A 24,945-nucleotide genomic window follows, 5' to 3' on the forward strand; every position below is an offset into this window, starting at 1 on the left:
AGAGAAAGGGACTAATGTCAGACATGAATGAGGCCAGTGTCTTCAGCGCACTCGTGAACTCTCGCTTCAAGCATTGAGGTGAAAGTCGATGGTGAGAAAAACTGCTAACAGTTATTCGCAGCCGGTGAATGTAGTTCAATCAGGAGAGACACGTTTTTATGGTTAAAGATTCTGCCTAAAATGATGGCCGACAGCAGCAGAAGAGAGAGCAGGTTTAAAATTTTGCAGTGGCATCCTGATTGGCTGAGAGATCGTGGCAAAGTGTGACTGGATAACCAGAGGAGTGAACACCCAAAGTGAGCTGATTAGAGGGAGTAGTGAGAGTGGGATGGAGAGAAATGTGAAAGGGTGAGCACGAGAAAGGTCTTCCTGATTGAAGTTACGCTGAGCTTCATTCAAACACTTGCTTTGTATCTGGTGATAAGACGGTCAGAGATGTTAATAACTTAAGCCCAGTTCAGAGCAGAGATTCATGACAAGACGAGTTGAAACAGGCAACTTCTTTCAATGCACCGTTCTGCAACGTTCTAAAAACCTGCTGGTTCACACCAAGTCACCACCATGAGACGGCGTATCATCTCTAGTCAACAACTCTCTGTGCTTCTGTTCTGATTTCCAGCTTTTCAGACTTATTTTGTGGCTGAATATAATTTGTAGCTTCTTAAAATCTGAATGAGGATAGCAAGAGTCAGTGTTCGGCTCACTACTCCAAAAATGTAATATATTACTCATTAGTCGTTACTCTTTTTAAACGTAATAATGTTACTCTACTTATTACTCCCTGCCAACAGTGTCTGACCAGTGTAGCAGCTTCAGTTGGTTGCGGGCATGCAGCAGCAGATGTGTCTGTGTCCCGTGTATTTATGCCGGATAAAGTGGGCTCAGATGCAGGTGGTTGATTAGAATAAATTAATGTGATTTATTATCATGATATTACAGTAACAGTAGCAACAGCAGCGTCAGCAGTAGCAGTTATGGCTGCAGTGGCAGCAGTTGAGTAGTAGAAGCAGTTGTAGGTAAAGTATCAACAGCAGTGGTACCAGGAGGAGGAAGCAGTGTCAGCAGTAGTACAGGGATCGATGTTGTAGTAGTGGCTGAAGGAGTAGAAACAGTGGTATCAGTAATGAAAGTACTAGAGGAGTAGTAATAGTATGAGCAGTAGCAGTGTTGTTAGAGGTGGTTGTAGTACAGCAGCAGCAGCAGCAGAGGAATGTTAGTTAAAACTTGAAGGTACTGTGCAGAGTACATGCAGTAAATGTGCTGAGTTTAGCTACATGAAGCTGATAGTACTTCAGTAAGATTGTAAATGCAGGACTTTTACTTGTAATGGAGTATTTTCACTTTGTCGTCTGTGTACTTTTACTGCAGTTACAGGTCTGAGTACTTGCTGTGTGTGAGCTGCAGCCAGCAGATTTTCTCAGACAAATCAAACTGTGACACTTTGTGTTTTTTCAAAGGGCCGGGCTGAGAAACATCTGGATGTGATAAATACCTTCATTCTCTTCTCATTTCTTCACATCTAAACCACCAAACACACAACAGCCCCGTGCAGTGGAAAATAAACTACTTTATATCTGACTGTTAGCAGCATGTGTAGCACAGGACAACACTGCTGTCTCTGTTTCACCTGTGAATGTGATCTGAGCTCAGTGGTCTCTCTGCTCCATACTGACAGGTTGTTGTTGTGTGAGTGTTAATGTGAGAATAATTGCGTGCATGTCTCTGAGTGCTGTGAGGACAGACAGACAGACAGACAGACAGACAGACAGACAGACAGACAGATAGACAGACATGAAAATGAAGCCACAATATGATTCCAGTGATGATGTGATGCTGATTAGACTCCACCTCTGGCAGCGGCTGCAGCTCTCCTCCCTCTTTAAACTGCATGTGGGAACATTTAAATCCTGACGAGCTGACAGGGAATCTGATATGTGTGTTAAAGGGTCAGTTCACCCAAAATCAGAAACACAGATGTTTCCACTCACCGGACCTCCAGGAGACACTTTTAACTGTAAAAACCACTGATAGAAAAGAAAACTGTGTAACAGATCTGTGAAGGGTTAAATATGGATCGATTACTGAAAGGGTCTGTCGGGCACAGGTCCAGGGGCCCCCTGGCCCCCTTCACTTGCCAAGTGTCACTCAGATTAAAATGTACCGGTTGGGAAGAGACTCAAAAAGTCCACAAAGAAATGAAAATGAACTGCAAAGAGACACAAGACTCGTTCCAGTGGTGGACTGCAGCGCTGTACACAGATGCAAGTTTTACATATTTGTACTTTACTTGAGTATTCTACTCCACCTCAGAGGGAAATATTGTTCCTTTTACTCCACTACATTTATCTGACAGTTTTAGATACTCAGCCCAGATACCAGAGGAAAATGTTGGCATTGAACATTTCTTTAAACCACAGATACATTAAGCTTAATATGTATCACATCAGTGCCTTTAAAGTGACGGCGTACATGAGCTGACTTTGTGATTTGGAGGTGGAGGGGACGATGGGACACCTGGGTAAGATGGGATTTCCAGCTGTGTTTTAGGCACCAAACATGGCTGTTTTGTAGCAGCCTGTCACTGTTTTTCCACTAAGGACAGTGCTACAAAAAGCTTGGTTCAGTTCAGTCAAACTCAAGTTCATTTGCCCCCTCAGTGCTGTTCATTTGAAGAGGTGGTCTGTACATGAGCATGTTACAGTCCTGGAGGATTATTAATGTGCACCTCCTCCTGTACTGCCTTAATATGCACATTCAGCACATCCAATGCATCAAAACATTGTTTTCTAGTTGGAGCCGCGCCTCGTTTTCAAACTGTATGGTTTGACTAAAATGAACAATGACAGCAATATAGTCCACGATGAGCAGCGCTAAAATCAACCTGCGTAGTTGTCCCTCCATTGTGACATTAGAAAGTGTCACATTTATCTTGCAAGTGTACTCTTCTTCAACGTTTGCTTTACTTCCTGGATTTTTCCCACTTGGAAATTCTGACCAATCAAGAGCAGCTTTCTCACACAAGGCATTTGATCTGGTCCTCTTCTAAATGCTGCCGTGAGAACACGAACCAACTCTAGGCAATTATACAACTTTGGAACAACATGAGTCCCTGATTCAGACCAAAGGAGACCACTCTAGGGCTGAGAGAACCATAAGTATCTAAAACTGGCTCCACACTGACAAACTACAACATTAAAATGTTCTTACATTTTTTCATTAGTGATTAAAAACACTAACTATAATATTCTATATAACACTGTGAAAGAAGCTATTCTGCAGAACAACTACTTTAGAGGTGATACTTAATTTTGCTGATAATACTTGTGAAGTTTTACTAAATGCGTGACTTTTACTTGTTACAGAGTATTTTTACACGGTGGTTTTACTACTGAAGTAAAGGATCTCAGGCGACCACTGCTGGCTCAGGGTTAGTTTGAACCCTCCCTGATGAAGTATATGCAGTAGTATTTAATACATACCGTAGCAGAGTGTGTGTGTGTGTGTGTGTGTGTGTGTGTGTGTGTGTGTGTGTGTGTGTGTGTGTGTGTGTGTGTGTGTGGGTGTGTGTGTGGGTGTGTCTTGACTGATGAGGTGTCACCATGAGGTGAACTACAGCCAGATGTTTGTGTCTGCTGGTGTTTCTGGTGAAAAACAGAATCTCAATTAAAGACATTTTCTTTGTGTCTCTGTCTCTTGGCTCTGGTTTCCATCGTCCTCCTCCCTCTGTGTGTTTTTCTTCCTCTCTATATTTCTTCTTCTGTCTCTCCTCGTTCCTCTCTTTGGCAGCAGCAGCAGCGGCGGCGGCGAAGCTTCCAGCCAGAGAAATGATTCTGGCTCCGATCATTTTGGCTCTGGGAGAAAAACGCAGCCTGGTGTGATTATGATGAATGTGTGGCAGCGAGATGTGTAATTTACCTGTCGGGGTTATCGCACACTACGCTTTAATGAGTTTTCCTAAGACCTGAGGAATCTGTGGATGCACATGTTCAGATTTATGGCAGATTATCTCTCTGAGTGTTTTCTTTTTCCTTTTCATGAGCCTGCAGAGCTTTAATAAAGACCGGGCTCTTTCCTTTGTGCAGGGAGTGTTTTACAGCTCTTTAGCCTTCAGCACTCTGTGTACGCTAATGCAGCTGGAAAATGAAAATATGTCAGGAATTATTCAGATCCAAAGAATACCTGCTTAAAAACATTAATCTTCAAAGGGTGCATTTATTTTTAAAGATTCACCAGGAGGAATCTCTTAAACACAAAACCTGCAGCTTCAGTCAGTGAAAGGATCATTATGTGTAAAAATAATGTAAAGCTTTTTGACCTCATCGCTCTCGTCATGGAGACGATAATCTCAACACAGCACAGAGTGAAGATACTAACGACCCCGATAGAGGAACTTAAAGGTGCAAACTCCCTAGCATCAGGTGTAACAGTGGGCTGGTAGTCAGCAGCTGTGCCGGATCTAATTTGTGTAACAGCAGCAACAGAAAGTTTTCTGATGCAGCAGGGAGTCATGGCTGTTCGGTCCCTCTGAGCTGGGGTTTGTGCTGGCTGGATTCAGGTTGCTGCAACCGTTGATTGGACTCCGGAGCTGCTGCCTGCTCTCTTCCTGGCAAGGTGGTCTGAAGTGGTGCGGAGTGAGGTGCTGTGATTCATTAGCTACATAAACATGAACTTTGAGCTACAGCCATGAGCTTTTAGCTCCAGTTAGCAGAAAGCTAAACTTTTAGCATCATTTTTCCTCCATCCCATCAGTCCGTCTTCCTCTTTTGGTTGCTTTTCAGTGTAGGCAGTTGTTGCCAATGCTGGAACAGCAACTTTCCCCATCAACGAATCAGACTTCCACCATCTGAAGTGACATTTACGCTCATCTGTATTTGTAGAACCGCAAATAGGAACGCCCTCTCCCTGAAATGACCTGTGATTGGCCAAAGCCTCCTGTCACAGGCTAGATTTTGTCTGAAAACGGAGCCAAGAGGAGGAGCATGGGTCTAGTTTTCTCTCAGATCACTTGAATTACAATATGCTCAATGATTATTATGAGATTTTAGCTCAGTGACGCCAAAATAAAACTGACTAACTCAGCTTTAAATCTAATGAAAACAGTAACTTTTACTCACAGTGAACAGAAGTCATAGTTTTTATGCCTCTGCACCAGTGATAGCCATGACCGGAGGCTTTATGTTTTCATCCGTCTGTCTCATTTTCGTAAACGTGACACGTCGAGAATTTTGGAAGTAGGTCAATGTTACTGTGGCCTTGTCTGTCTCCTTCTCATGAACGCAATATCTCAAGAACACCTTGAGGGAATTTCTTCAAATTTGGCACAAACGTCCACTTGGACCCATCGATGCACTGATAGAATCTGGCACAAACGTCCACTAACAATAAACTGATTCGATAACCTTGTTCATCACATTCTAGTGAACAGATATCTCAAGAAAACCTCCAGAGATTTTTTTTTTTTTTAAATTTGGCACAAACGTCTACTCAAACTCAGTGATGAACTGATTAGATGTTGGTGTTCAGAGGTCAAGGTAGTCTCGCTCACCAGACCTTTCTCAAGAAAAGAAAGGTCTGGCTGGGTCGACTCTCACTTTGAGATTGGAGAAAAAAACGCCCCGGCTGCTTGTATTTCTTTCAACCAATCACAATCGTTCTGGGCGGTGCCACAGCAACGGTGCACTTGCAAAAATATTGCCAGGGGGAAACAGGTTTTGGTGTAACACGCCCACAAAAATATCACCTACAGGACGCGAACCATGACAGAAAAATGGCTACATCCCCGCAAGATCAAACACCGCAAGAGTTAGTAAAGGACGTGTTGAAAACGGTTGAAAACTGCTACACAACCGGAGGTGGTAGGGCGGGACTTCAGCGGGTGGCTCGTTCCGCCCAATGAGAGGCTGATCTCTGCAGCGAACTTCCGCCCACTCAGACTAAGTTCAAGGTTACTGTGGCCTTGTCTGTCTCTTTCTGGTGAACGCAATATCTCAAGAACACCTTGAGGGAATTTCTTCAAATTTGGCACAAACGTCCACTTGGACCCATCGATGCACTGATAGAATCTTCTGGTCAAAGGTCAAGGTCACTGTGACCTCATCTGTCACATTCTCATGAGCACAATATCTCAGGAACACTTGAGGGAATTGGTTCAAGTGTTGCACAAGCGTCCACTAACAATAAACTGATTCAATTTTGGTGGTCAAAGGTCAAGGTCACCATAACCTTGTTCATCACATTCTGGTAAACAGATATCTCAAGAAAACCTCCAGAATTTTTTATTTTTTATTTGGCACAAACGTCTACTCAAACTCAGTAATGAACTTATTAGATGTTGGTGTTCAGAGGTCAAGGTTACTGTGGCCTTGTCTGTCTCTTTCTGGTGAACGCAATATCTCAAGAACACCTTGAGGGAATTTCTTCAAATTTGGCACAAACGTCCACTTGGACCCATCGATGCACTGATAGAATCTTCTGGTCAAAGGTCAAGGTCACTGTGACCTCATCTGTTGCATTCTCTTGAACACAATATCTCAGGAACACTTGAGGGAATTGGTTCAAGTGTGGCACAAGCGTCCACTAACAATAAACTGATTCAGTTTTGGTGTTCAAAGGTCAAGGTCACCATAACCTTGTTCATCACATTTTGGTGAACAGATATCTCAAGAAAACCTCCGGAGATTTTTTTTTTTTAATTTGGCACAAATGTCTACTCAAACTCAGTGATGAACTGATTAGACGTTGGTGTTCAGAGGTCAAGGCTACTGTGGCCTTGTCTGTCTCCTTCTGGTGAACGCAACATCTCAAGAACACAAGAACTCAAGGAATTGCTTCAAATTTGGCACAAACATCCACTTGGACTGAAGAATGAACTGATTCTTTTCCAGTTAAAAACTTGATCTGAGAACAGTTTTAATTGTTTCTTCTGTGTTTTTGAACGGGTTTCAATGCTTTGAGCACCACAAATAAAATCCCGTTGACACCCAGGGTTTGAGATCTCAAAACACACAAAACTGAGATGATTCAGACGCTGTCAGAGGAACGTGACACAATATAGTTCATGAGATGTGAGTGAACCGACACTGTGATGATATCATCTTATAGCAAAAACACAACTGAGGACGCAGTGAGGACACAGTGTTACACAGACATGTAATCTACAGGATATAAATATCTTAGAGGTTTTTCTTCTTCTGCTCCTCTTTGTCGTGAACGCTCGGTGGATGTCGAGCGCCTCCCCTTCTGTGTGTGCTGATTGTTTCAGGTAGAGCCTGCTGTGTGCCGACTGTTGGAGCAGCGGCAGCAGTAAAAAGCTTTCACACTGAATCAATGGTGCGTTCTATCAATCCTCCTCACTGAGCGCCAACAGAAGCTTTTCTTTCTGTTACATTACTCTAAAGGACGTTTGTCCTTTCAGTGTGTGACAGCCTCCCTCTGCTCTCATTTGAATCACTTCATCGTGCTGTGTGGGCTTTCTGCTGACGCTCTCTTGTTACTGCAGAGAGAACATGCGACGCTGCTCCGCCCTCCTCCACCCTGCCCGCTCTATTTGCACCCAGACAGCTGAAACATTGCTCCTGTCGCCTCTGTCCCCTCACTGTTTATCTTCTGCCTTCTTCATCACTTTCTCTGTGTCCTGGAGTTTTTCTCCTCCTCCTCCTCCTCTCCTCTGCCTCTCATTATCGCTGGATGCTGTTTTCTCGTCTCTGCTCTCAGATCTAGTTCCCATTTTTCTTTTCTTATCTCTTTCCTCACAGATAGCCTCGCTGTGTTTCTCTCTACTTGCTTTTTTTACTCCTTCTCTTCTCTCTCCTGTGTGTGTGTGTGTGTTTCTGTATCTTGATAAATTACACCACAGTTTTCATCCCTGTGACCTCTCTGTAGTTTTATAGTAGGATCCAGATTCATAATAAGTGTTGTCATCGCTTCTTTAACTGGAATAAAAAAGGTGCCAGTGCAGTAAACCAGACGTTTGCAGGCTCACAGTCATTATTAATTTGAGGGTACAAATGACTGTTTGGAATAATGAAACATTAATGACAGTTAATGTGTATTTAATTACCTGTCGGGCTTCTGTGCAGAGAATTTTGGAGGTGTGAGCCGAAATGAGCTCCGACCCAGCAGCATGTTGTACCTCACACAGAGGAACTGCATCATCAGAAAGGATGTGGTGGTACTGAGCAGCAGAGGAAGGAGTACTAACATCTTTTCCTGAAATTAACGTACAAATGCAGAAATCCGGGCTTGGCGATATAGACAAAATTTCTATCTTGTTATTTTCAGGCTGGTGATACACAATATATATCTCTGTATTTTCTACGAAATGGGCGACATGTTTAGTGTCAAGTCAAAGCCACATTTGAGATGTCACACACACTTCAAAATGAAATGCAAAGACAGGGGTTTGAAAATATACAGCTGCACAACATGGAAATGAAAATAAATAGCAGGGCTGTACGTTAACATTTTTGCACACAGCACTGGAGCTACAGAGGTTTAAAGTTTGCAGCACAGGACACTAAACTATGACTTGAGTATAAAAGTATCAAGTAGGTTTGAAACAATTAAAAATCTTTGTGGGCGGAGTTAAAAAGTTGTTTTCCATCTGTCGGCCTTTCAAATGAATCTAGTGCTAGAAAATGATTTAAATATTTTTAATTATTTAGGCTATTGCATAAAATACACCAAGCCGTGTATCGCATGGTTTCAGCAATACGCGAAATCTTGGTTAAGTAGCCAGTTTCATTGACACTTGCACTTCCCCATGTCGTCCAGGGTTCAGTGAGAGCTAGCTTGAAGACAATAGATCCTTTGAGCATGACAGCTGGAAACAAAGTTTGAGGGTTGCTGGTTCAACTATCCTTATGTTTTTAAAAAAGAAAAAAAAAAGGAACGGAAGGAAAGGAATTATTTTGAGATTTTACAGGAAATCAATTCATAATATCCTTCTTCCCATGCTTTGTTTAACACTTTTGAAAGATTAATTTAAGACAAATTTAATATGAATCAAGGCCTTGTTTTTAGATTAATGAAATCAGTGCCCTTTAAGACTGTTTTTAGAAACTGCAGAACCCTGATTTTATATTAAGGGCCAACCCCAATGCCAGAATAAATGTTGGTATTGTACAGTATGTTTCTGCAAACCACAGATTCATTACAGTTGTGTATTTTATATGCTGCAGACATGTTGAAACTTTACTCTTCTTTATGTCTCAGATTTCAATTGTATGTTTCAACATAGCTGTGGTTAACATGTTGTTATGTTTAGGCACAAACACCACTCGGTCATGGTTAGGAAGGGATCAGGTTTTGGCTTGCATGCTCAGATTAGTCGCAACAAACATGGCTGGAAATGTCCCACATGCCTCCTTGATAATTCCTGCATTTGCTGCCACAAACATTACTGGTCTCAAACAGTGCTCTGCAGCTTGGCAGCCATCCATCATCCCCTCCACTGCAAATATACAAGGTTTGCAGAAACATACAATGCCAACGTTTTCTTCTGGCGACTGGGCTGCAAGAGTGTAACAGTTTATCACATGGAAGACGTGACACTGCATTTAAAGCATGTTATAATTTTATAATCAGATATGATGGATGATCTGTATTAAATAGTGTGTGTATAAACTCAGCGTCCAGTTTAAGTCATGTCTGTCTCTTCCGTCCTCACACTGTTCACTGTGGTGTGTTTGTGTCCTGCAGACTCTCTGTGCATCCAGAGGTTCGACCCCGGGTTGGGACTCATCGCTCCCATAAACCCCCTGATGGCGGGCATCAGCCTGGTCCCGCCCCCGCCCGTACCCCCCGACATGCCGCTCATCAAGGAGATCATCCACTGCAAGAGCTGCACTCTGTTCCCCCAGAACCCCAGTAAGACCCCACACTCACACTGTGTTATATACACACACTCTCACACACTGGGCTGCTGAGGGTCGACAGAGCCGCTGCAGGTCGCAGGTGTGAGCAGGTCTGTGGTCTCAGAGCAGGTACTTTAATGTAGCAGAGAAGTTTACTTCAGAGGAGTGATTAATACAGAGCTGCACATGATGTGATGCAGGCAGGCAGCTAAAAAGGTGCTTTCAGACTCTCCTACCTGCAGGGCTGTTTTTTATTTCCATCAGAGAGAAATAGACCACACAGCGAACAGGGAACAAACACTGGTCTCTTGTTTCGTTGCTCTGGAAATAACAAATCAACAGTAAAAACTAAACAGTGCACGAACCATATGTAATCAGTTAAATCCCAAACAACAACAAGCATGTGAATAAACATGTAAAAAAAAATGGACATTGGCCAAAAGCATCAAGATAATAATTATTATTATTATTATCAGGGGTTTCTTGTCCGCATTGGGCTGATCCGGTTATACTTTAATTGATCGGTATTGGCTCAAATAAAGCCAATTAATTAATCCAGTTCTTACGTCACTAAATTCTACTGTGTTTCTGTACTAGTAAGTTAAACCAATTACTTTATAGTTTCAGAATCAGGACCTTCAGTTTTTGGATCAAGGAGCTCATAAAAAAAGTGTTTTATAAATCCTAAAAATCCTATATCAGGAAAAATGGAACTATGTGGTCATCACAGTGATGATACAGATGATGATGATGTTTGTGCTTCAGACCTGCCCCCTCCGTCGACTCGGGAGCGGCCCCCCGGCTGTAAGACAGTGTTTGTTGGCGGTCTGCCGGAGAACGCCACAGAGGAGATCATCAGGGAGGTGTTCGACCAGTGTGGTGACATCATCGCCATCCGCAAGAGCAAGAAGAACTTCTGCCACATCCGCTTCAGTGAGGAGTTCATGGTGGACAAAGCTCTCTACCTGTCAGGTATACAAATACACATGTACATACAGATACAAATATAGACACATCTATACAGATACAGACACATCTATACAGATACACATATACGTACAGATACAGGTACAAGTACAGATACAGATACAGATACAGATACATCTATACAAATACAAATACAGATACATCTATACAGATACACATATACGTACAGATACAGATACATCTATATAGATACAAATATAGACACATCTATACAGATACAGATACAGATACACAGACATATATACAGATGTAGATACATGAACAGATATACAGATACAGGTACATCTATACAAATACAGATACATTTTATAGACATACAGATACTATTTTAAAAATGTGTCTACTGCACATACTTTAAAACAACATATTGATGTGGAAATCCCTCCTCTCAGGGTACAGGATGCGTATCGGCTCCAGCACTGATAAAAAGGACTCGGGGAGGATCCACGTAGACTTTGCCCAGGCCAGAGATGACCTGTATGAGTGGGAGTGTAAACAGCGCCTACTGGCACGAGAGGAACGCCATCGCCGCAAAATCCACGAAGACCGACTGCGACCACCGTCTCCCCCTCCCATAGTGCACTTCTCTGAACACGAGGCAGCCATGTTGGCAGAGAGACTGAAAGGTGAGGAGTATCTGCTATATTCTTCTTCTGGCAGAGATGAAAAACAGGATCATTCAGGCACCAGATGTGTTATTAACATTTTAAAGACAGAAGAAGAATGAAATTGACTGTGTGAACTTAGATGCTGAAATTATTTTCTAGTCCAGAAACAACCTTCTCAATAGTCGTGCATGAACAATAGACTGTAAAGTAAAATAGAGTTTTGTTTGCTGTGAGTTCACAATAACTCGTCCACAGAGGCTTCAGGAGGCTGCTGCTGAGAAATCTGCAGCCGTCGTCATGGATACAGTGATAAAAAAAACACTCAGAGAAGCCAATCACTTTTATCAAACACATTAATCTGAATCATGTTCGACCTCTCCGAGCTTTAAAGATTGAGAGGTCACCGTGAACAACGCTACAAATAATGTGATTGTCAACACAGCTGTTGTCCTGTGTGTGTGTGTGTGTGTGTGTAAAATCTCCTGTAGATCACCTGCTGTGAAACCTAATAACACGCTGAAGTGAATCATTCAGGAAGCTGCACAATTATTGATATTCTTCATGAGCCAACAGCTCGGTTTGTCTCTGACTGTGTGAAACAACAACAGAACATGTTTGTCTCTGTGTGTTTTTCTAACTGCTCTGGTTATTACACTGAGATACTTAGAGAGCTTCAGAGAGGCGGCAACAAATAACCTGATTAAACAAAGCAGGAGGAGTTTCTGCTGTCCAGTGTCCCAGGAATAAACATGTCATCTACTTCCTGTGTAGACCAGGGCTGCCCCCAACTGAGAATTTTCCTCATCGACCAATAGTCATCATTTAGGGCCATCAGTCAACTAGTCACCTGCATGTTTACGATCTTGGTGGTTTGAGTTGAAGGTGTGAGAAAGAATAGTATCAGTAACATTAACACTGTGCTACATTACAGAGAAATACAAAACCGTACTAATGAACCTTCATTAATATAGGCCTATATTTTATCTACAAGTGCACGTCACACACTGAGCGAGCCGCCTGTTAATGACGCTGTGGGCTAATGGGCATGTAGCTACTTCCATGTTTCAGATGATACGTCATGTTTGTAGTCGACCAATGAAGATGAGTTTACATATCACCTTGGGTTCGTCCTTCACCTTCTCAAAATGATCCCACACTTTGGATTTCCTGCCCGACATGTTATTAACTAGCCTGTGGAATAACCGCAGGTACCAGCCCTGGAAATTAACCTGACTCCTGATAGAGTTTTATGTTTGTTTTTTCTGCAACAAAGCGACCAATGAAATCTTGCCGACTAGCAACCTTTCTGGTCGACTAAAGTTTGGTCGACTATTAGGGGGCAGCTCTTGTACAGACATTGGCTATCTTTACATGCACGCTAATATTCCACTATTTTTCCATACATGAAAATATTCTGAATTTGATACGGGTCATGGAAACAACATATTCCACTTACATATTCAGAATCAGGCCTTTTTCCAAATTTAGCACTGATTGATTGAGACGTGGGATATGGTGATATGTTTCAGGTTTCAGGAGTATTCTTTAGATATTCTTTAACTCTGTGTGCCAGCCTTCAACAAACAGTTTTTCAGACTGGGTTAGAGATAAATGCTGTGAGGGAAATTCTCCCCTCTGATGAAGTGATAGCAGGGACGGTTTTTGCTATGGGCAATGTGGGCGACCGCCCAGGGCACGAGCCCCTATTATCACGTTTCAACCAGCAGCAGAAAGGAAAGGCGAATCCTGCCGGTTGTGGGTTGAATGGGGGTCACAGACAGGAATACGGCGGAGGCTCATAGTGGGGGTTGGATGGTTCGCCCAGGGCTTTATAACTAGCCAGGACCGCCTCTGAGTGACGGACTAGATGTGAGGAATCAAGTCTCTTTAAAACATGCAGCATGGAGACAAGACCCAAGTGTTCTCTGCTAACCTTCAGAATATACAGACTTTTATACCGTACCAAAGCTCTGACTCCAATGTCGCCCATAAAACGGATTCACCAATAAAGGAAACTTTCCTCCAACAGATAGAAGATAAATTATTGAATAATTCCCACAATGCCCCAAAGAAAAGCCCACGTCTCTGGTCAGAAGGAGAAACACACCTACTTTCAAACATTATGAAACATTTTTGGATTTGCACAAATATCACAATCTGGTCCTGTTGCTTCAGATTCTGCACACATACACCGATATCTGTTGACAGAGATTATAAAGTTGTGGTCAGACACAAAAAATGAGCTTGAACTCACTAAAGCTCTTTAATGATGAGAGACGAGACCATAGACACACATTTCAAGATCACCATTTCATATCTTGATCAGATAAAGATATTGATTATAGCTGCTTTAAGTATCTGCACAGTCATGCGCGATCCTTCGTCTTGAATTCGAGCCTGTTTATTGGTGTATTTGTTCTCTTCAGCGTGTGTTGTCTCCGAGTGTTTTGTGTGTTCGTTAAAAGAAGGAATCATGAGAATGAATAATTGAGGGGACCTTTCAGAGGCAGGTAAAAACATCAGGACGCAGCTGTTTTAAAATCACCTCAGTTTCAGTGGAGGAGCTGCGTTCACTCTGCAGCAGGACTCACTGCGAATCTAATGACTGTGACAGGACGTCTCCTCATCTTAAACAGTCTAGTGGAAAACTTTCCTGACCCCTGTGTGCATGAATGGTTGTGTTTTAATAGAGACCTCTCCCTGTCCTCTCTGTCCTGCTTTGAACCAGTCAGTCTGCTTCTCTGCACGAGGACAAACTGGAGGAGTGAAAGGAAACGTGGGAGTTAACTGGTGGAGGTGTGGAGCGAGAGATGAGGGATGATGTTGTGGAGGAATGTGAAGGTCACTCCTCCTCCTCCTCCTCCTCCTCCTCCTTCTCCATGTTTCCTGCTGTGGCTGATTTGTATCTCCGTGAGTGATATGCTCCAGTTGTACAGTAGAAAGCTGTTTGTCCTCCTCCGCACTCAGCACACTGCTCCTTACTGTTACTGTGACAACATAAGACTGCTTCAGAGAAACTCACCGTCCACCGCTCCTGTTGTCTTTGGCTGGATTACATCACTGATTAATAAGTTTACAACACGTTTAAACATTAGTTTATAAAGATTAATGATCGACTCAACAAAAGTCAAAACTATCTGATTAATTTTGTTGGCTGTATGAAAACAAATTCTCCATTTCCCCCTTCTTGTTTCTGATTTTTACTCTCAAAGAAGAAGACGAGACGAGTGGTTTACCGAGCTGATATGTGTCCTGTACTGTTAACAGTCATAGAAATAATATAAAAAAAAGAATACATAATGGCCATCCCGTCTATTCTTTTGAACACAATATCTCAAGAACATCTTAAGGAAATCTCTTCAGTTTTGGCACAAACGTCCACTTGTACTCAAAAAGGAACTGCTTGGAAATTGGTGGTTGAGAGTCAAAGGTCAAGGTCACTGTGACCTCAAATCCATCACATTCTTGTGGACCCAATATCACAAGCAGGCCATCAGGGAACTTCCTTAGAATTTGGCTCAAATGTCCACTTGGACTCAACGATGAACTGATTAGACTCTGATTGGACACAACAATGAGCTACTTGGAATTTGGCGGTCAAAGGTCATTGTAACCTTGAGTCTGTCTGATTCTTATGAATGTAATATCTCAAGCAGACCTTCAGGGAATTTCCTTTAAATATGACACAAACGTCCACTTGGACTCAACAATGAACTGATCAGACTTTGGTGGTCAAAGGTCACTGTGACCTTGCATCTGTCTCATACTTGTGAATGCAATATCTTGAGAACACCTTTAGGGAATCTCTCCAAATTTGGCTCAAACATCCATTTGTTAGTTTAGAATAAACTACTTGGAATTCGGTGGTTGAAGGTCAAAAGTCAAAGTTGTTGTTACCTTGCATCTATCTCATTCTTGTTGATGCAATATCTCAAGAAGGCCTTCTGAGAATTTCCTTCAAATTTGGCACAAACATCCACTTGGACTCAGCGATGAACTGATTAGATTTTAGTGGTCAAGGTCAGTGTGATGGCACAAAACATGTTTTTGGCCATAACTCAAGAATTCATACACTTAATATGACAAAACTTTACACAAATGTCTAACAAGATAAAATTATGATGTTTATAATCAAAGGTCAAAGGTCACCTTCACTGTGACATCATTATGTTCAGCATAAAACACTTGTCTGTCCATTAGTCCGTGTCAAATCTCAGGAACAGAAGGGGAGACATTTGGTCAGATACTGAATCAGTGACTCTAATCTTGAAACTGTGCTGATTGTGTAGATCTTCTGCTGCCGGGTTGAAGATGTGTGTGAAACGTTCATGTTTTCACAGACGTAAACTGTCTGAATGTTGAATGGTTCACAGAAGCATGTAACCCTGAGGCAGTAATTCTAATTCTCTATTAGAAAGCAGCAGCAGCAGCATGTTGCTTTGCTGTGTCAGTATTTGCTGCTGAATCTCTAATTTACCTCAGAACCTGCGCCTGTGTGCCGCTCCTCATCCATCCTCTAATACCCAACATAAACAAGCATGTTTTCTCTCTGAATAACCTCTTTATGAATTCATTCTTCACTTCACTCAGCGGGGGAAATAAATTTCCATTCTTCCTGCAGTCGTCCCAGTCGAGCTGTGTTTCATTGTGCTCACTGTAATGTGACTGTAATCTGCTGCTGTGTGTGAATGGGGCTTTATCTGAGCGGGGGGAAAGTGTCTCCTTACAGGTTGTGTTGCAGCGGGTATTGAGCTCATTAAATGCTCTCTAATTCACTCTGTTCTGCCGTCGTCCTCGGCTCCGTGGCTCCGTTCAATTATTATTATTCAAATGGGGGAGAACGCAGTGACGGAGGCCCCACAGAGACTCTGCACTCTTTATGACTGACACCGACTGCAGCTCGAGGTTTTGGTTGAAAAGTTAAAAAATCAAAAATGCTCTTTGTGTTCAGTGGCTGTGGCGTGACTCACAGAGCCGTGAACAGTGAATGCCCCCAGAGGAGGATTTCAGTCCTCACTAGCTGCTCTGTTGTTTGTTTAGCCCGACTGAACGTTAAAGGTCCCATGAAATTACTTCACACCCTGCTCTGCAGTCGCCATTTAATCTGATGGTGCATGACACAGGAACAAGCTCACTGAAGTTAAAGTACCACTACAATATAAAAATACTCTGTTACAAGTAAAAGTCCCTCTTTAAAACCTAACTTCAGTACAGAAGTATTCTTAGCTTCATGTAGTAAAAGTACGTTCTGTAAAAACACCGTCCAGATGTACCTCATATATCAGATTTAGTTCCTGTCCTGAGTATCTGACTCCTCTGTACCTTTCCCCCTCAGATGACAATAAGTTCAGCGAGGCCACGGCGGTGCTGTTCACCTGGATCGACCGCGGCGAAGTCAACCGACGGACCGCCAATAACTTCTACTCCATGATCCAGTCGGCCAACAGCCACGTCCGGCGGCTGATGAGTGAGAAAGCTCAGCACGAGGAGGAGATGGAGCGCGCCAAGGAGATCTTCAAGAACGCCCTGCTTGCCATCTTAACCCAGTGTAAGGACTCTTTATTTATTATTAACACATACAGTCGATCAGGACGACTGTCATCGTCATACCTGAGGCTGAGCAGGTGTTCAGGTGAGTTCATCACTTCACTACAGAGAGCATCATGTTTCATAAAGCTTCATCATTCTGAGGAGTGTGAGAATATGATGGGATAAACTGACGCTTCGTAAAGTAGGGTAATAGTAGATAAAATAAATACATAGTACCCAGTTGTCCATGGCCAATGATGCTATTAACGCCTAGGTGTAAATAACATTATTGGCTACTAATCTTAACTGTCTCCAACCTTGATGCATCGGCGTCACGAGTACTAGCCAATCACAGCACATAGTGGGATCTATAATAACACATGGTAGGGGTGGGTGTAAATAGACAAATAGCTGTGGTGTAACTATACTTACACAGGTGCAAATAAATACTCCGAACAAGTACAGAAAAATATGTTTGTTCAGGGAGTAAAGTATTAATATGACAGCAGTCTAAAGTGTAATGAAGCTGATAATATTAAAAGGTCATAGGTCAATAAAATATACTGTATATGCTAATAGAATAATTTATTGCTGTGTCTAATTGAAGTGCACAGTTGACATATTACAGAATTAGTGAAGATACACAGCTCACCTCTGATACTGCACCACTCGTTAAATAATCTGAGTAATGAGTGACAGCTGCTGCTACAGTCAGGGGTTAACCAGCATCAGTTTTATATTGTCGATATTATGTGAGAGTATCTAAAAATCTTCCAACCACATTTCTGTGAAATCAGCAGCCAGTATGGTCCCCACAGTGTCACAGCGTGGCACGGTGCTGCAGGGTGTGGTGCAGTCTCAGATTACAGAGGTACAGACCATGAAGCCATTTCCACCACATCCATTTTAAAGCCTTCCTTCCATGCAACTCATTTACTGTGCGAGGATCTACTCAGCCCAGTCTCCATGACAACACTCCCCCATCCGTCTCACCATCAGCTCCATTATCTTCAGCTCACTGTGAGCTGGTGATTGGGTCAGTCGCTCGCTCGGTGACTGATGACCTCAGCTGGGGTCTGAATGCAGGAATGTGTTTCATTCACTGTCACTTCTCTGAAGATTTAAAGCTGCATCAGGTGATTTCTGACGTCACGTCCAGCTCCTCTGCTTTGGTCTCCACCTGCTCCTGACAAATATACAGTGGTGGAATGTAACTAAGTACATTTACTCAAGTACTGTACTTAAGTTCATTTTCGAGGTACTTATACTTTATTGAGTATTTCCATTATCTACTATTTTTTATAATTATACTACACTATATTTGATAACCTTAGTTACCTGGCAGATTCAGACGCAGTATATAATTTCTGCTTCTCAGTCAAAACCATATCAAAAGACGGACTTTGATGCCGTCGTTAAGTAGCGCTGGATCGTGAGAGTTATGTCTTTAATGGGATTTAGGGGGTGGGAATCTCCAGGCACCTCACGATTTGATTACGATTCAGAGCAACAGTTTGATGATGAAGCGATTATCGATGCATCACGTGGAGTTAGAATGTTTGATTGTTAGACATGCTTTACTTTTCTCACTGTTTTTAGTTTAGGTAGTTGCACATATATGTATAGAAAATACCAGAAAAATAAATTAAAAGTTAAATCATTGTGCAGGAGAGGTCAGAAGACAAAAATGTCTTATGAAGATATCTCCCCTATTATATAACAACAACCATTTATAAAATGAAAAAAAGATTTTAAAAAAACAAAGATTGCATAATTGAACAAGATTTCCAGGCTAAAAAATTGTTAAAGATGTACAATTTACAACAACAACAAAAATCGCAAATGAATCAATGAAGTGTGAAGAGTCTCTGCAAATTAGAGTCCTTTTCAGATGTTTTTTGAATAACGATAATGTAGATGATGATCGTAGAGATGGAAGAAGGTTGTTCCAAAGAGATGGTCCTCTGTTTTTTAATTGATTAAGAGAAGTCCGACAATATGGACGATAACGATTGTGTGTGAATACTTGATACTTTTAAAACATATAGCATACTGTATTTGTAGTGACCCATAATTAAACTAATGAATTTACTTGCATACAGTGTGGCTCTTGTCCAGGTCCCTCTTCCCTTCAACCTTACAGCCAAGATGTTTCCATACCTGATCTTTTAATCCAGTCGGACTGTGTCTATCTGCAGTTGCACACACTAATCTTAAGTGGGATATATTTGGAGGCGTAGTGTCCAGTGATTGCATCCTGTAATATTTCACAGGGAATAATATGAAATTACTGCATACTTTTGAATAGTAAATGGTCCACAACCTTTTTATTTAAAAAGTTAACTGCATTCATTAATAAATTTGAAAGCAACTTGCCTGTATGTGAATAGTAAAATCAGGGGGATCTGCTGTGTTGTTTGTTTCCTGTGTTTCGCTGGAAGTCAAAGCCACTGCAGGGGGTAAAGTTTATATGACACCACTGACAGGCGACTAAATGAAACGCACCGTCACCTTTCATAGAATTTCTCTGAACCTTGTTGGAAACATTTGGACAACGTAAATAGGTCTACTTGACTCAAACAAACATACAACATTGGTTTAGTTGTTTTTAGACATTTAAATGCAGAAATGTTACATAATATATCTGTAATGCAATATAAAACCAACTAATAAATGATGAGGTATTATAGATTAAAATACCCAGCAGTATATGAAGCCATTGAAATGAGTTCCTGGACCATCAATGTGTTTGTAAAGAGCTGAGAGCTGAAGGAGACAGCTGGAGCCCAAACGAGGAGCTCCAAGAGTCTGAAAGCTGTTAATGAAATATCACTTAATGCAGATTTAAGCTGCTTCATACAGAATAAAATATAAAGGTAAACAGGTCTGGTAAGTCTGCTGCAGCCACAGTGGAGCGTTGGAGTTCAGATCGGTGAGTATCTCTGTGCTGTGTGTCCAGTTTGGGTCGTGTGTGTTTCTGTGTGTCGATCAGAGAAAGTCCTGAGCTCAGTGAGGCGACAGATGTTGATTGAAATGAGTGGATTTTATGTTCATGCAGGTTTGGGAAGTAAATGTGATGTCACTGCTGGAAATGTTACAGCTCAGAAAATGTGAGAGAAAAACTCTGAAAGGCAACATTTAACCTCAGGACGCTTGGCTTCTGTTAACTGATTCATTCTTACAGTGATTACAGCACACAGATTAATGACATCATAACATATCTTAAACATGTGACGTGACACAGCTCAGCGTCCAGTCTGGATAAATGTTGCCTTTGTCAGTCGTGAAGGAAGTGAAGCTGCAGGTGATGTAAGTACAGAGCAGCAGGCAGGAGAGAGACCTGCTCGTCACATGATCACATCTGTCACATGACCTGATGTGACGTCAAGACAGCTGGTCTGTTTTCTTTTACTTCATTTGGTTTAATAAGCGGGGACAGATGCTGTTTGTCATCTACAGTGTTTATCTTCAGATATGATAATGCTTTTAATCCATTTTCCTATTTAACCCATTGAATTTGTGGCTGAATCACATTAAAAAATCAAAGTCAGTGATTTTCTATAATAATATTTACTGTGCTATGGAAGTGTAGAGCCGTCACACCAAAAGAAAAAACATGTAAATGGTTGTCTGTCTCTATGTGTCAGCCCTGTGATAGTCTGCTGACCTGTCTCGCCCAGTGTCAGCGGGGATAGGCTCCAGCCCCCTTAACTTTTCTCTGTTGTGGCAGCTCTACACTTCTGTACTTTATCTATCAGATAAAAGTGATTATATTACATTTGGGATGTTACTCTACATTCTCTCATCATCTGCTCAGCGACTCTGCAGGACTTCGGAGGCCCATCAGATGTATATTCAGTACAGTAGCACCTCCTGTAGTTGAAGTCTGAAGATGGCTGCTTTTGCTTTTCAGTTTTTTTGTCTCAGTTGCTTCAGCAGCCAAAGCTCCATGAGTTCTGCAAAAATCGATCACTTCAAACATCTAACCAATGAGTCAGAGTAAATAAATTCATCAGTGAATAAAAAGTCCCATTATTGATGAAGTTAGGACGGTTATTTTACACACAATAACTCAACAATAAAGTCATATATCCTCTACAGCTGACAGAATATAATACAAATACCTGTTCATCATGGGTGCAGACCTCAGCAGACTTTACTGATTTAATGGCCCACAATCAATGGCAATATGGACATGATATTGTAGGGGTTTTTTTCAATAGCCGATTGAAAACCCAAAACTTGTAGCCTGTTAAAACATAGTCTGAGTGGGCGGAAGTTTGCTGCATAGATCAGCCTCTCATTGGGCGGAACAAGCCACCTGCTGAAGTCCCGCCCTACCACCTTCTGTTGTGTAGCAGTTTTCAAAACGTCCTTTACTAACTTTTGCAGTGTTTGATCTTCCGGGGATGTAGCCATTTTTCTGCCATGGTTCGCGTCCTGTAGCCGATATTTTTGTGGGCGTGTTACACCAAAACCTGTTTCCCCCTGGCAATATTTTTGCAAGCGCACCGTTGCTGTGGCACCGCCCAGAACGATTGTGATTGGTTGAAAGAAATAAAAAAAGCCGGGGCGTTTTTTTCTCCAATCTTAAAGTGAGAGTCGGCGCAGCCAGACCTTTCTTTTCTTGAGAAAGGTCTGGTGAGCGAGACTAGTTAAAACTCAACTTGAATCATGTAGACCAGAAATAATATTCAACAACATAATGATGCAGAAATACACAGAAATATAGCCTATAGGGTGGAGTTATGATAAGGGGGACAGAATTTAAATTTACTAAATTTATGATTTACTGAGAATTCGTGATCTAGCACAGACCACCGACCCTCCACCTCACTCACCACAAGGACACTACTTCCCTGGGAGGAGAGCAGACAGCAGCAGCTCAGACTTTAGCCACTGTAGCACCCTTGTAGCACAGTGGGATGTAATCCATGTAACTGCAGCAACAGAAAGTTTGCTGGTCCAGTGGGAACTCTGGGAGATGAGAAGTCAGTCTGGGCGTTCAGTCTTGCTCTGGCTGAAGTTGAGTTGCTGCGGGGCGCTAAGTGAAGGTCTGTCTCTGTCGCACCGCTGCTGCAAAATTAATGGAAACAGCATGTGTGGACTGTTGTGGTGTGTGCCAGCCATTTGGTGACAGTAGCTACTGTTGCAGAGTTGAAGATTCAAGGCACTCGGGATCACTTCATAACATCACATCCTTTTGGACTGTCCCTGAAAATTTGTTACGAGTCCTTTACATAGAAGTCAGTCCACAGGCTTTTATAGGCAACTGAGAAAGTCTGGGAAAGTTTTTGAGTTACGTTACAACTTGTTCACCTGCAGGCAATAAAAATGATTTAGACATGTACATGTTCAATACAAAACCTTTGAATAAACTTGGATTTGGGGCCAACATAAAGTGATCGGGACTTTCTTGGCATGAATCTTCATGAAGATTGTTCCTGAGCAAATGATGACACTGTTTTCATTTAGGAGTGGACTGTTCCTTTAATATGACAGAAAGCTGTCTGTGGTCAGAGTGTGTCCACAGTCTCTCCTCTGCCTGCTGTATGAGCCTCAGTCAGTGCTACAACGCTACATAAACGGCTTGTTTTGTCTTGACCCTCCCTCCCTCCTCCTCCTCCTCCTCCTCCTCCTCCCTGTTCACCCCAAAGTCGAGCAGATCACCGCCGTTTTCACCGCCGCCACCAGGCAAAAGGCATGGGACCATTTCTCAAAAGCACAGCGCAAGAACATAGACATTTGGCGCAAGCAGTGTGAGGTTGGTATACCTTTGTGTGTCGTCTCCTCCCTCCCCGGCCCACTGCTTTCTTCTCTGCTGTCCTCTCTGAGTCCCACAGGAGACAGCTGACAGAGACAGCCCTGTACCATCTGTTGGATTCACTGCCCCTGTTGTTGTTTTCCTGGATGCTTCGCCCTCACTGACTGACTGACTGACAGACTGACGGACTGACTGACTGACTGACAGACTGTCTGGCAGCGGCCTCTGATCGTCTCTTCCTCTCTGCAGCTCAGATCCAAAGCAAAGATCTGATGTCTCCTCCAAAGTGTGAGGTGCTGCTATGGCAACAGTGATTTCCAGGGTTAAGTCTCTGATCAATTATTCATCCAGAGTCAAATCCAGATAATAAGTATGAACATGAGGATGTTGTGTATAGGAGGAGGGAGGATCTGTCTGTTTGCAGCCTGCAGCAACAGCAGCCTGTTGTCCATCTGTGGGGGCTGAAACTGGAACAGTAAAGTGCAGAAATAAAAACAAAATCAACAAAGAAATAAAACACACTACACGCTGTTGTATTATTAGCTTTTGTATGCAACAGCCTCAGGTCTTCAACAACTGAATGAACAGTTTTTCATTGTAAACTGAAGTTTCCACATCACAGTGAAGTGGAAACAACAACACATTCTCAAACCGACCTCGTCACATATCAACGTTTGGTTATGGACTTTCCACGTTCAGATACGACATGCATGGTACCCTGGGTGCATTGGTTCTTGATGTGTCATCTTCAGTGTGTTACATGAATTGTCTGTTTTTTAAAATACACTTCGGTTTTCAGAGGAAATGTACGATTTGTATTCAGTCTCTTTCAAAAATAAATGCACATCGTTAGTACAACTTCGCAAATTGACGTTTTTTTTTTACCTTCAGCAACAAACGCACAAGGTTAGTTTTAGGCAACAAAAGTATGTGGTTGGGTTTAGGAAAAAAGATCACGGGTTTGGCTTTACAATCACACAGGAAGTAAACACCAGCCTCCCGGGTGAACGTCAGTGGTTGTTGGACCCATCCACCACCCCTCCAGCCTGTCATACTTGGACTTCCTCCACCTTAACTCTCATTGTTGCCCCGTCGTGTTTCCGCCTGATGCCGCTGGGCACCAATAAACAATAACAGCGACCAGCTATGTATCACGCCGCTGTGAAAGGACGGCTTTTTTGTCAGTGTCTGACCTAGCACCAGTTTTCAACAACTCCTGAGTGAGACCAGGTTGGAAATAGACAAGTTTCATTATGAAGTAAATGTTGGTTTCACATTGTAATGGCTACAGAATAACGACGCTGATGAGTTTAGATTGGTTCCCTAGATGCCTCTAGCCTGGAAATCTAGAAAGATTTAGGGTCTGGCTATGAGTAATGAAAATGGCCCAACTCGAGGGGCGGCACCAAGCATGCATTAGAAAATATCACTGCATGCAATTGGATAACACTACGACCAATCAGAACAATACACGGGGTGACGTATACGCTTAGCTACCAGCGGAGCTAACTGGTAGATTAGACTCTTGCCGTATCTGGTCGGCAAAACAGCAAAAACGTCCTTCTTGCAAAGGAAAGACTCGAGCGCCGTCTTCTGTTCCTCTTTTAGAGAAAAGGCCAAGTCTAACTCGTTCATTGTAGCAGCCAAAGCCGCTTCAAACAACTGGTGTTCATCCGTAGCCATCTTGCAGTGTTTACTGACTGATTCCGGACTTCGTCGTCGCAGCGCTGTCGTCATCTGTTTAGCTCGCCTCTGGCCCGCTTATATCAGATACACCGATGTAATTGGTACAGCTCGGTTTCATGGGCATAGGTAATGAGTATCATTACTGATTGCCAGAGTGACTCGCTGAGCAAATTGAAATTGTGCTCTAGCGAGAACTCTGGATTTCCAGGGTAAGATGCCTCACCTTTACTCTGTAATTCTGTCTGCCACGTGCTTTGACTACCCGCGACAATAAAGGCTCCATTTATGGCAAAAAGGAAGTGTGCAAGTAGAGCGCTTTAGCTTTCCTTGGCAGCTATCAGTAGCCACCCCCAGTTACCAAGAGCGTCATTTTGCAGTTACTATCCCCAGGAGTGGAAATCCCGGATGGTGGAGCAACTGAAGTGACTGAAGAAAACAAAATGGTGATGTTGTCAGTAGTCGCGGCTCTGAGGAAAACGTAAAGAGATCCGGTTGTCTTTGCGACAGCGCTGCCACA

The 24,945-nt window shown here is 42.5% G+C and overlaps 2 protein-coding genes across 3 annotated transcripts in view; both read left to right on the forward strand.

Annotated features, from left to right (window-relative positions):
• The window catches only part of tgfbr2l (transforming growth factor beta receptor-like), a 397,772-nt gene that overhangs the window by 168,412 nt on the left and 204,415 nt on the right, over positions 1-24,945 (forward strand). The gene's annotated exons all lie outside the window — the stretch shown is intronic.
• The window catches only part of enox1 (ecto-NOX disulfide-thiol exchanger 1), a 134,033-nt gene that overhangs the window by 88,865 nt on the left and 20,223 nt on the right, over positions 1-24,945 (forward strand). For both annotated transcript variants that reach the window (XM_050048850.1, XM_050048851.1), the window contains 5 exons: positions 9,700-9,867; positions 10,620-10,826; positions 11,234-11,467; positions 16,785-16,997; positions 22,636-22,742. In XM_050048850.1, the coding sequence (XP_049904807.1) occupies positions 9,700-9,867; positions 10,620-10,826; positions 11,234-11,467; positions 16,785-16,997; positions 22,636-22,742 (929 nt within the window). The remainder of the gene's footprint in view (positions 1-9,699; positions 9,868-10,619; positions 10,827-11,233; positions 11,468-16,784; positions 16,998-22,635; positions 22,743-24,945) is intronic.

The sequence above is a fragment of the Epinephelus moara genome, chromosome 7, assembly GCF_006386435.1.
Source record: "Epinephelus moara isolate mb chromosome 7, YSFRI_EMoa_1.0, whole genome shotgun sequence".
NCBI lineage: Eukaryota > Metazoa > Chordata > Actinopteri > Perciformes > Serranidae > Epinephelus > Epinephelus moara.